This window comes from Mobula hypostoma, chromosome 3, assembly GCF_963921235.1.
Source record: "Mobula hypostoma chromosome 3, sMobHyp1.1, whole genome shotgun sequence".
NCBI classification, from domain to species: domain Eukaryota; kingdom Metazoa; phylum Chordata; class Chondrichthyes; order Myliobatiformes; family Myliobatidae; genus Mobula; species Mobula hypostoma.
Window position 1 is genome coordinate 399,602 of NC_086099.1, and position 11,835 is coordinate 411,436.

The 11,835-nt window shown below is 46.5% G+C and overlaps 1 protein-coding gene across 1 annotated transcript in view; it reads left to right on the forward strand.

Annotated features, from left to right (window-relative positions):
• LOC134343324 (NACHT, LRR and PYD domains-containing protein 12-like) overlaps positions 1-2,192 on the forward strand; it is a 46,342-nt gene extending 44,150 nt beyond the window's left edge. The window contains 2 exon segments of the mRNA XM_063042013.1: positions 854-1,165; positions 2,106-2,192. Coding sequence (XP_062898083.1) covers positions 854-1,165; positions 2,106-2,192 — 399 coding nt within the window.
• The last annotated feature ends 9,643 nt before the right edge of the window (positions 2,193-11,835 follow it).

Below are 11,835 nucleotides of genomic sequence, written 5' to 3' on the forward strand. Positions count from 1 at the left end.
GAGTCGACTGGGGTGATATACTGCGTCCGGTGCTCCCGATGTGGCCTTTTATATATTGGTGAGACCCGACGCAGACTGGGAGACCGCTTTGCTGAACATCTACGCTCTGTCCGCCAGAGAAAGCAGGATCTCCCAGTGGCCACACATTTTAATTCCACATCCCATTCCCATTCTGACATGTCTATCCACGGCCTCCTCTACTGTAAAGATGAAGCCACACTCAGGTTGGAGGAACAACACCTTATATTCCGTCTGGGTAGCCTCCAACCTGATGGCATGAACATTGACTTCTCTAACTTCCGCTAGGCCCCACCTCCCCCTCGTACCCCATCTGCTACTCATTTTTATGCACACATTCTTTCTCTCACTCTCCTTTTTCTCCCTCTGTCCCTCTGAATATACCTCTTGCCCATCCTCTGGGTCACCCCCCCCCCCGTCTTTCTTCCCGGACCTCCTGTCCCATGATCCTCTCGTATCCCCTTTTGCCTATCACCTGTCCAGCTCTCGGCTCCATCCCTCCCCCTCCTGTCTTCTCCTATCATTTTGCATCTCCCCCTCCCCCTCCAGCTTTCAAATCCCTTACTCACTCTTCCTTCAGTTAGTCCTGACGAAGGGTCTCGGCCTGAAACGTCGACTGCGCCTCTTCCTATAGATGCTGCTTGGCCTGCTGCGTTCACCAGCAACTTTGATGTGTGAAGCTAAAACCGGGGCTGCGGGACCAGAGAGGAGCCTCCAGCCGTCCCGCAGAATTCGGTACCGACCTTTTCCCACTGCTGGAAGCCCCCGATTTACACAATTCCGAGAGAGCACGCGTACGCAACGCCGCGTGAATGGCACACACACCGTTTAGCAGGAGGCCCGGAGGGCTTCCAGCCCTACGACTGAACTCTGTTCCGACCCTTTCCCACTGACATCAGCCCCCGATTTACACAATCCTCGGATCAGTCGCCTACTCTCCGCCGCCTTAATGGAAGAACCGCCGGCGAGTGCGGAGGTCGGTGCCGCGCCTGCGTATAGCAGGAGATTCGCGGCAGCACCACCAGTGGACGGAGGTCTGCACATCGCCACCGATTCCCACAGCGCCACTAGTGCCCGGAGGTCTGCACATCGCCGTCGGTGTCAGAGCTCCTCACAGCTCCGCTGGTGGCCGGCGGTCTCGACAGAGGTACCGGTGGCCGGAGGCGGAGGGACAAGGGGGGAGGTAAATCACAAACACAAAGTCTGCAAATGCTGGAAATCCAGAGCTGGCGGACTCAGCAGGTCAGGTAGCGTCTATCGAAAAGAGTCAACAGTCGACGTTTCCAGTTGAACCCTCCTTCAGGACTGAGAAGGAAGGGGGGAAATACCTGAATAAAAACGGGGCGGGTGGGGAAGGGGTAACTATGGTTCACATTGTCAGGGTGTTGAATTTACCAGGAGACAAAGACTGCAGGGACGAGAGGTTTCCTGTTGACAAATACACTGTGTGTGGACCCCGCTGGCAATTCTGGTGTTGTGACCGAAGTCGAGACAAACACCTCGCTGTCCACTCCACCAACAACACGGCACAGCCGGACACATAACAGGGGACTTGACATCTCACAACACTGGATTCAGTGATGAAACCCGTCATTAATGTTGTTGTCCCACTGAAATTATAAGAAACGTCCATAAAGGAAAAAAAAGGTCCAATTTTTCTATTTTCTATTTATGATTTATAATTTAAATGTTTAATATTTACTAATTTTAACTATTTTTAATATTTAATATATGTAATCCAGAGACTGTGAAGCACAGAATCAAATATCGCTGTGATGATTGTACGTTCTAGTACCACTGCTTTGGCGACAATAAAGTATGAAGTAAAGTAAAGGTCTTTTCAAATACGAGTGCTCTCCCACGGTGACGTCACACAACCCCCTCCACTGCTCCGCACGTGCCTGACGTCACACATGGGTTCCCCACACCGGGATCTGCCCTCACGTGCGCGGGGTCTTACGTCACCCACGCGCTGCTGTGCTCGAGTTTTATCGGATTAACGGTTGAGCAGCTAATCGCGTGACCACCCCTCCCCCACCCCTGAAAGCCAACGCTTCAGGGGCTGCGCTATTGCTATTGGTGCGCAGGAATGTCAATCAGTGGCTGCACCCAATAGCAGAGGCGGACTAGTCGAGAGGGCGTTATCCCCGTTGAATCCGTATTCCGCCTGGTGATCGCACTCCCCGTCAGAGCGGAACAATCCAAAAGTAAATGTCCCGATTTCTGATTTATTTCCATTTCCCTCCGAGGAAAATTGGGGCGTTTGTGAAGCGTCTCCTGCTGCCGGAGTCTGATGTATCGCTGAGAGGTAGGAGGAGACCGCTCGGCCCATCGGTTTGATGCCGACTCTCCGGGTTGGGAGGGGGGATTTTACTGAAAGGATGAAGACGGTGAGAGAGGGGGCGGAAAGGATGTTTGTCCCGGTGGGGACAGGAGGGGCTCATCTGTGGAAATGTCTGAGCCCACGGTAGTGGAGAGCAGAGGGATTCACCACATTGGGGGCCAAACACCGGCAGACTGTTGCCCTGCAAGCGGGGCCAATGGTCCGGGCAAAGTGACAATTATTTGTGCTTTGTTGAGATTGTACCTGGAACATGGTGTAAAATCCCGCTCCCCACACTAACACGGGTTATACAGACCAATGAACAAACTGCCGGAGGAACTCAGTGGGTCGGGCAGCATCTGTGGAGGGAAATGGACCGTCAACATTTCGGGCCGAGACCCTCCCTCGGGACTGAGAGTGGACGGGAAATAGTCAGAGAAAAGAGGTGAGGGGTGGGGATGGGGCAAGAGCTGGCGTTTGAGAGGTGGATCCAGGGGAGGTGGGAAGGTGGAAATAGTGACAGGGGAGGGAGGTGAGTGGTTGGGGCAACACGGGGCTGCAGAAGATGGAAATTAATTCCATAGAGGATTAACAAAGAGGTTAGAGAGTATTTGTTATAGAGAGTGCAATGAAGATTCACCAGACTGATCCCTGGAGTGGTGGGGTCATCATATGAAGAAAGTTCAAATGCGATAACCCTTTCATTTAGAGAATCGAGGACTGAGAGGTGAGCACATTGAAACGCACAACATCATTACCGGTTGAACCAGGGATTCCAGTCTCCGAAAAAGGGGATGGACTGTCCGGGACTGAGATGAGGGGAAATGTCTCCACTCCGAGGGTGATTAATGTCTGTAAATCCCCACCACAGAGGGCGGTGAAGACTCAGTGATCGTCCTCACATAAAACAGATGTGTGGAGACCGAGGGGACCGAGGGAATGAGGATCGGACAGAAACGTGGCTGAAATGGGAGAGCACCCGCCATCTTGTTGATGGTTAGAGGGGCTGAATGGCCACAGATAGAAAACAGCAGAGAGATCGAACAGACCTGCAAGGTAATCTCAATACACAGAGGTAGTGAGTACCTGGAATGAGCTGTTCAGTGTTCGCATCGTTGGTTATCTACCTCGAGTTCAGTATTCTCACTGTGTTTGGAAATTCCCATTCACTATCATCTGTCTGTGAGCAACTGGAAATTAAAGAAACGCTCAAGCTGCTGGAGACCTGAAATCAAATCAGAAATTGTTTGAAGCCATTCTGACACAGGGTGTTGGGGCTGAAGCATTAACTTTGTTCCCCTCCACAGATATTCTTTATCTGTTGAGTTTTTTTATAACATTTTGATGGAATGATTTCGGTCTCCTGGGGAATGGACTTGTGTAGGCCGCACAATCTAATTCATTCTCTTACAACACAGAAACAGGGCTTTTGGCCCATCTAGTCTGTGCTATTTTCTGCCTGGACCCATCCACGTGCACCCAGACTCTAGATGTCAATATCTCTCTCATCCATGTACGCAAACAAACTTCTCTTCAATGCTGCAATTGAACCTTCATCCACATTCGCATCACCTTCCGAGTGAAGTAAAAATCACAACAGACACGGTTTACGGATCAGAATACTCCTGCGTACCAATTTCCAGAGAGAATACGCAAACACGAGGAAATCTGCAGATGCTGGAAACTCAAGCAACACAAATAATGCTGGTGAAAGCAGCAGGCCAGGCAGCATCTATAGGAAGAGGTACAGTCGATATTTCAATAGACAATAGACAATAGGTGCGGAAGTAGACCATTCGGCCCTTCGAGCCTGCACCACCATTCTGAGATCATGGCTGATCATCTACTATCAATACCTGCTTCCTGCCTTGTCCCCATAACCCTTGATTCCCCTATCCATAAGATACCTATCTAGCTCCTTCTTGAAACCATCCAGAGAATTGGCCTCCACTGCCTTCTGAGGCAGCGCGTTCCACACCTCCACAACTCTCTGGGAGAAGAAGTTCCTCCTCAACTCTGTCCCAAATGACCTACCGCTTATTCTTAAACCATGCCCTCTGGTACTGGACTCTCCCAGCATCTGGAACATATTTCCTGCCTCTATCTTGTCCAATCCCTTAATAATCTTATATGTCTCAATCAGATCCCCCCTCAATCTCCTTAATTCCAGCGTGTACAAGCCCAGTCTCTCTAACCTCTCTGCGTAAGACAGTCCGGACATCCCAGGAATTAACCTAGTGAACCTACGCTGCACATCCTCCACAGCCAGGATGTCCTTCCTTAACCCTGGAGACCAAAACTGCACACAATACTCCAGGTGTGGTCTCACCAGGGCCCTGTACAAAGGCAAAAGAATTTCCTTGCTCTTGTACTCAATTCCCTTTGTAATAAAGGCGAACATTCCATTAGCCTTCTTCACTGCCTGCTGCACTTGCTCATTCACCTTCAGAGACTGATGAACAAGTACTCCTAGATCTCTTTGTATTTCTCCCTTACCTAACACTACACCGTTCAGATAATAATCTGCCTTCCTGTTCTTGCTCCCAAAGTGAATAACCTCATACTTATTCACATTAAACGCCATCTGCCAAGTTTCTGCCCACTCACCCAGCCTATCCAAGTCACCTTGAATTCTCCTAACATCCTCATCACATGTCACACTGCCACCCAGCTTAGTATCATCAGCAAACTTGCTGATGTTATTCACAATGCCTTCCTCTAAATCATTGACGTAAATCATAAACAGCTGTGGTCCCAATACGGAGCCCTGTGGCCGAGACCCTTCGTCAGGTGTTTCCAGAGAGAATACACTCACTCTACCACCCTCTGCCTACTGTGGTCAAGTCATTTCGGTGTCCACAAAGCCAAGTCTCCCTGGAGCTATGCTTCCTGACACCATAACGTGGCCAAATTTGAGGAACATTATCAAAATTCTTACTAAAATCCAGTTGGCGCTTCTGCATGAATTTCAATAAATACTCCCGAATACCTTAAGTGCAGTGAATGGTGAAAAGATAAGTGCAGGATATATGAAAAGGTGAAAAGACCGAAAAAATGAAGTTCCATTGGGACAAAGAAATTGATATTCTGCGTTGTGTTGTGTTAACCTGGGCTGATCCAATTCTTCCAGTCATCTCCACTCCCCTGCTTTCACTCCATACCCTTTGATGCCCTGGCTAATCAAGAACCTATCTATCTCTGTCTTAAATACACCCAATGACTTGGCCTGTACAGCTGCTCGTAGCAACAAATTCCACAGATATACCCCCCCCCTCTGATTAAAGTGATTTCTCTGCATCTCAGTTCTAAATGGACGTCCTTCAATTCTGAAGTAGTGTCCTCGTGTCCTAAAATCCCCTACCAAGGGAAATTAACTTTGCCATATCTAATCTGTCCGGCAAATGATACTTAAAGGGTTGACGGTGGATATGCAATGGCAAGCGTTTAAAGATTGCATGGATGAACTACAACAATTGTTCATCCCAGTTTGGCAAAAGAATAAATCAGGGAAGGTCGTGCACCTGTGGCTGACAAGGGAAATTAGGGATAGTATCAATTCCAAAGAAGAAGATAACAAATTAGCCAGAACCTTGGTTCTGTCTTTACAAAGGAGGACATAAATAATCTTCTGGAAATAGTAGGGGACAGAGGGGCTAGTGAGATGGAGGAACCGAGGGAAATACATGTTAATAGGGAAGTGGTGTTAGTAAATTGAAGGGATTAAAGGCAGATAAATCCCCAGGGCCAGATGGTCTGCATTCCAGAGTGCTTAAGGAAGTAGCCCAAGAAATAGTGGATGCATTAGTGATAATTTTTCAAAACACTTTAGATTCTGGACTAGTTCCTGAGGATTGGAGGGTGGCGAATGGTTAGCCTAATATCGGTGGTGGGGAAAATGCTAGGGTCAGTTATCAAAGAATTTTTTGAGGATGTAACTAGTAGAGTGGACAGGGGAGAACCAGTGGATGTGGTATATTTGGATTTTCAAAAGGCTTTTGACAAGGTCCCACGCAGGAGATCAGTGTGCAAACTTAAAGCACACGGTATTGGGGGTAAGGTATTGATGTGGATGGAGAATTGATTAGCAGACATGAAGCAAAGAGTGGGAATAAACGGGACCTTTTCAGAATGGCAGGCAGTGACCAGTGGGGTACCGCAAGGCTCAGTGCTGGGACCCCAGTTGTTTACAATATATATATTAATGACTTGGATGAGGGAATTAAATGCAGCATCTCCAAGTTTGCGGATGACACGAAGCTGGGCGGCAGTGTTAGCTGTGAGGAGGATGCTAAGAGGATGCAAGGTGACTTGGATAGGTTGGGTGAGTGGGCAAATTCATGGCAGATGCAATTTAATGTGGATAAATGTGAAGTTATCCACTTTGGTGGCAAAGACAGGAAAACAGATTATTATCTGAATGGTGGCCGATTAGGAAAAGGGGAGGTGCAACGAGACCTGGGTGTCTTTATACACCAGTCATTGAAAGTGGGCATGTAGGTACAGCAGGCGGTGAAAAAGGCAAACGGTATGCTGGCATTCATAGCAAGAGGATTCGAGTACAGGAGCAGGGAGGTACTACTGCAGTTGTACAAGGCCTTGGTGAGACCACACCTGGAGTATTGTGTGCAGTTTTGGTCCCCTAATCTGAGGAAGGACATTTTTGCCATAGAGGGAGTACAAAGAAGGTTCACCAGATTGATTCCTGGGATGGCAGGACTTTCATATGAACAAAGACTGGATCGACTAGGCTTATACTCGTTGGAATTTAGAAGATTGAGGGGGGATCTTATTGAAACGTATAAAATTCTAAAGGGATTGGACAGGCTAGATGCAGGAAGATTGTTCCCGATGTTGGGGAAGTCCAGAATGAGGGGCCACAGTTTGGGGATAAAGGGGAAGCCTTTTAGGACCGAGATTAGGAAAAACTTCTTCACACAGAGAGTGGTGAATCTGTGGAATTCTCTGCCAAGGAAACAGTTGAGGCCAGTTCATTGGCTATATTGAAGAGGGAGTTAGATGTGGCCCCTGTGCCTAAAGGGATCAGGGGGTATGGAGGGAAGGCTGGTACAGGGTTCTGAGTTGGATGATCAGCCATGATCATACTGAATGGCAGTGCAGGCTCAAAGGGCCGAATGGCCTACTCCTGCACCTATTTTCTATGTTTCTATGTTCAGGCCTTTTAACATTCAAAATGTTTCTATGAGATCCCCCTCATTCTCCTGAACTGCAGCCAAAGAGCTGCCAGACGTTCCTCATACGGTAAACCTCTCATTCCTGGAATCATTCTCCAGAATCTCTCTGAACCCTCTGCAATGTCAGTATATCATTTCTAAAATAAGGATCCCAAAACTGCACACAATAGTCTATGTGATCTCACGAGTGCCTTACAGAGCCTCACCATCACATCCCTGCTCTTACATTGTATACCCCTAGAAATGAATGTCAAAAATGCATTGGCCTTCTTCACCACCGACTCAACCTGGAAGTTAAGTTTTAGGGTATCCTGCACAAGGACTCCCAAGTCCATTTGCATCTCTGCATTTTGAATTCTTTCCCAATCTAAATAATATCCTGTCCGTTTATTTCTTCCACCAATACTTCTCTTCGGTATTCACCAATGAGAGGGAACTTGATGATGGTGAGGACAATATGAGTGAGGTTGATGTTCTGGAGCATGTTGATATTAAGGGAGAGGAGGTGTTGGAGTTGTTAAAATACATTAGGACAGATAAGTCCCTGGGGCCAGACGTAATATTTCCCAGGCTGCTCCACGAGGCGAGAGAAGAGATTGCTGAGGCTCTGGCTAGGATCTTTATGTCCTCGTTGTCCACAGGAATGGTACCGGAGGATTGGAGGGACGCCAATGTTGTCCCCTTGTTCAAAAAAGGTAGTAGGGATAGTCTGGGTAATTATAGACCAGTGAGTCTTACGTCTGTGGTGGGAAAGCTGTTGGGAAAGATTCTTAGAGATAGGATATATAGGCATTTAGAGAATCGTGGTCTGATCAGGGACAGTCAGCATGGCTTTGTGAAGGGCAGATCATGCCTAACAAGCCTGATAGAGTTCTTAGAGGAGGTGACCAGGCATATAGATGAGGGTAGTGCAGTGGATGTGATCTATATGGATTTTAGTTAGACATTTAACAAGGTTCCACACAGTAGGCTTATTCAGAAAGTTAGAAGGCATAGGATCCAGGGAAGTTTGGCAGGGTGGATTCAGAATTGGCTTGCCTGCAGAAGGCAGAGGGTGGAGGGAGTAGATTCAGATTGGAGGATTGTGACTCGTGGTGTCCCACAAGGATCTGTTCTGGGACCTCTACTTTTCGTGATTTTTATTAATGACCTGGATGTAGGGGTAGAAGGGTGGGTTGGCAAGTTTGCAGACAACACAAAGGTTTGTGGTGTCGTAGATAGTGTAGAGGATTGTCAAAGATTGCAGAGAGACATTGATAGGATGCAGAAGTGGGCTGAGAAGTGGCAGATGGAGTTCAACCCGGAGAAATGTGAGGTAGTGCACTTTGGAAGGACAAACTCCAAGGCAGAGTACAAAGTAAATGGCAGGACACTTGGTAGTGTGGAGGAGCAGAGGGATCTCGGGTACATGTCCACAGATCCCTGAGAGTTGCCTCACAGGTGGATAGGGTAGTTAAGAAAACTTATGGGATGTTAGCTTTCATAAGTCGAGGGATAGAGTTTAAGAGTCGCGATGTAATGATGCAGTTCTATAAAACTCTGGTTAGGCCACACTTGGAGTACTTTGTCCAGTTCTGGTCACCTCACTATAGGAAGGATGTGGAAGCATTGGAAAGGGTACAGAGGAGATTTACCAGGATGCTGCCTGGTTTAGAAAGTATGCATTATGATCAGAGATTAAGGGAGCAAGGGCTTTACTCTTTGGAGAGAAGGAGGATGAGAGGAGACATGATAGAGGTGTACAAGATAATAAGAGGAATATATAGAGTGGATAGCCAGCGCCTCTTCCCCAGGGCACCACTGCTCAATACAAGAGGACATGGCTTTAAGGTAAGGAGTGGGAAGTTCAAGGGGTATATTAGAGGAAGATTTTTTACTCAGAGAGTGGTTGGTGTGTGGAATGCAGTGCCTGAGTTAGTGGTGGAGGCAGATACACTAGTGAAGTTTAAGAGACTACCAGACAGGTATATGGAGGAATCTCAGGTGGGGGCTTATATGGGAGGCAGGGTTTGAGGGTCGGCATAACATTGTGGGCCAAAGGGCCTGTACTGTGCTGTACTATTCTATGTTCTATGTTCAAAGTGCAAGACCGTACACTTTCCATATTGTCTTTCACTTGCCACTTCTTTGCCCATTCCCTTAAACTATCTAAGTCTCTCTGCAGACTCTCTGTTTCCGCAACACTACCCGCTCCTCCACCTATCTTTGTAAAATCAGCAAATTTAGCCACAAATCCTTTAATACCGTTGTCCAAATCATTGACATACATCGTAAAAAGCAGCCGTCCCAACACTGACACCTGTGGAACTCCACTGGTAACCGGCAGCCAGCCAGAATAGAATCCTTTTATTCCCACTCTCTGTTTTCTGCTGATCAGCAATGCTCCACCCATGCTAGTAATTTCCCTGTAATTCCATGGCCCCTTATCCCGCTAAGCAGCCTCATGTGTGGCACCCTGTCAAAGGATTTCTGAAAATCCAAATACACTATATCTACTACATCTCCTTTGTCTAGCCGGCTTGTAATTTCCTCAAAAAATTGCACTAGGTTTCTCAGGCAGGATTTTCCTTTCAGGAATCCATGCTGGCCTTGGCATATCTTTTCATGCGTCTCAGGTACTCCGTAATATCATCCCTAGCAATCGATACCAACAAATCGATTTCAGCCACTGATGCCAGGATAACAGGACTATTGCTTCCTTACTTCTGCCTCCCACCCTTCTTAAATTGCGGAGAACATTTGCAATTTACCAGCCATCCGGTACAATCCCAGAATCTGTCAACTCTTGAAAGATCATCGTTAATGCCTCCGCAATCTCTCCAGCGACTTCCTTCAGAACCCGAGGGCGTATTCCATCAGGTCCAGGAGATTTATCCAGACTGAGACTATTAAGCTTCCTGAGCGCCTTCTTAGTCGTAATTTTCACTGCACAAACTTTACTTCCCTGACACTCTTAAATGTCTGATATAATGCAGATATCTTCCACTGTGAAGACTGATGCAAACTACTCATTCAGTTCCACTGCCATCTCTGCATCTCTCATTACAATATCTCCAGCATCAGTTTGTATTCGTCCTATATCTACCCTTGACTCTCTTTTACCCTTTATATACTTAAAAAAGCTTTCAGTGTCTTCTTTGATATTAGTCGCCTGCTTCCTCTCATAATTCATCTTTTCTTTCTGAATGACATTCCTAGATTTCTTCTGCAAGATTTTAAAAGCTGTCCAATCCTCTATCTTCCCACTAGCTCTGGCTTCTTTGTACGCCCTCTCTTTTGCTTTTACTTTGGTTCTGACTTCACTTCTCTGCTACGGTAGTGTCCTTTTTATTTGTACTGTGGCCTGTACTGTGCTGTACTATTCTATGTTCTATGTTCTATGATTATCATGACATTGCCTTTCTGACATGCCTTTTCTATCTCTTGCTAAATATGCATTCCACATCCCAGCTGCTATTTGTATACAATTGTGATTAGGGTCCTTTTACCCTTGCCATCTCTTAATTCAACCCATAGAGACTCTACACCTTCCAATCCTATGTCATCTCTTTCCAATGATTTAATATTATTACATTTATTCATTTTTAAAAATCTTTTTATTGATAATTTTCTACAGCTTTAAAATGGTACAAGATTTCAGAAAATTGAAAAATATACAGTTAATAAAGCTGAAGAAAAAAACTTAACAAAAAAGAATAATATGATAATGAAAAAAAATTCTTTATGAAGAAGGAAAAAAAGAACCCCAACTGCTAAAAGAAAAAAACCCCAGTAACTACAAGAGAAAGAAAAAGAATGAAGAATTAAAAAGAGAGGGGGAAAAAAACCCATTAGGAACCAACTCCCGGAGCAATTCATAACAAGGGGAATTGAGTATAAGAGCAAAGAGGTCCTTCTGCAGCTGTACTGGGCCCTGGTGAGACCACACCTGGAGTATTGTGTGCAGTTTTGGTCTCCAATTTTGAGGAAGGACATTCTTGCTATTGAGGGAGTGCAGCATAGGTTCACAAGGTTAATTCCCGGGATGGCAGGACTGTCATATGTCAAAAGATTGGAGCGACTGGGCTTGTATACTCTGGAATTTAGAAGGCTGAGAGGGGATCTTATTGAAACATATAAGATTATTAAGGTATTGGACACGCTGCAGGCAGGAAGCATGTCCCCGCTGATGGGTGAGTCCAGAACCAGAGGCCACAGTTTAAGAATAAGGGGTAGGCCATTTAGAACGGAGTTGAGGAAAAACTTTTTCACCCAGAGAGTGGTGGATATATGGAATGCTCTGCCCCAGAAGGCTGTGGAGGC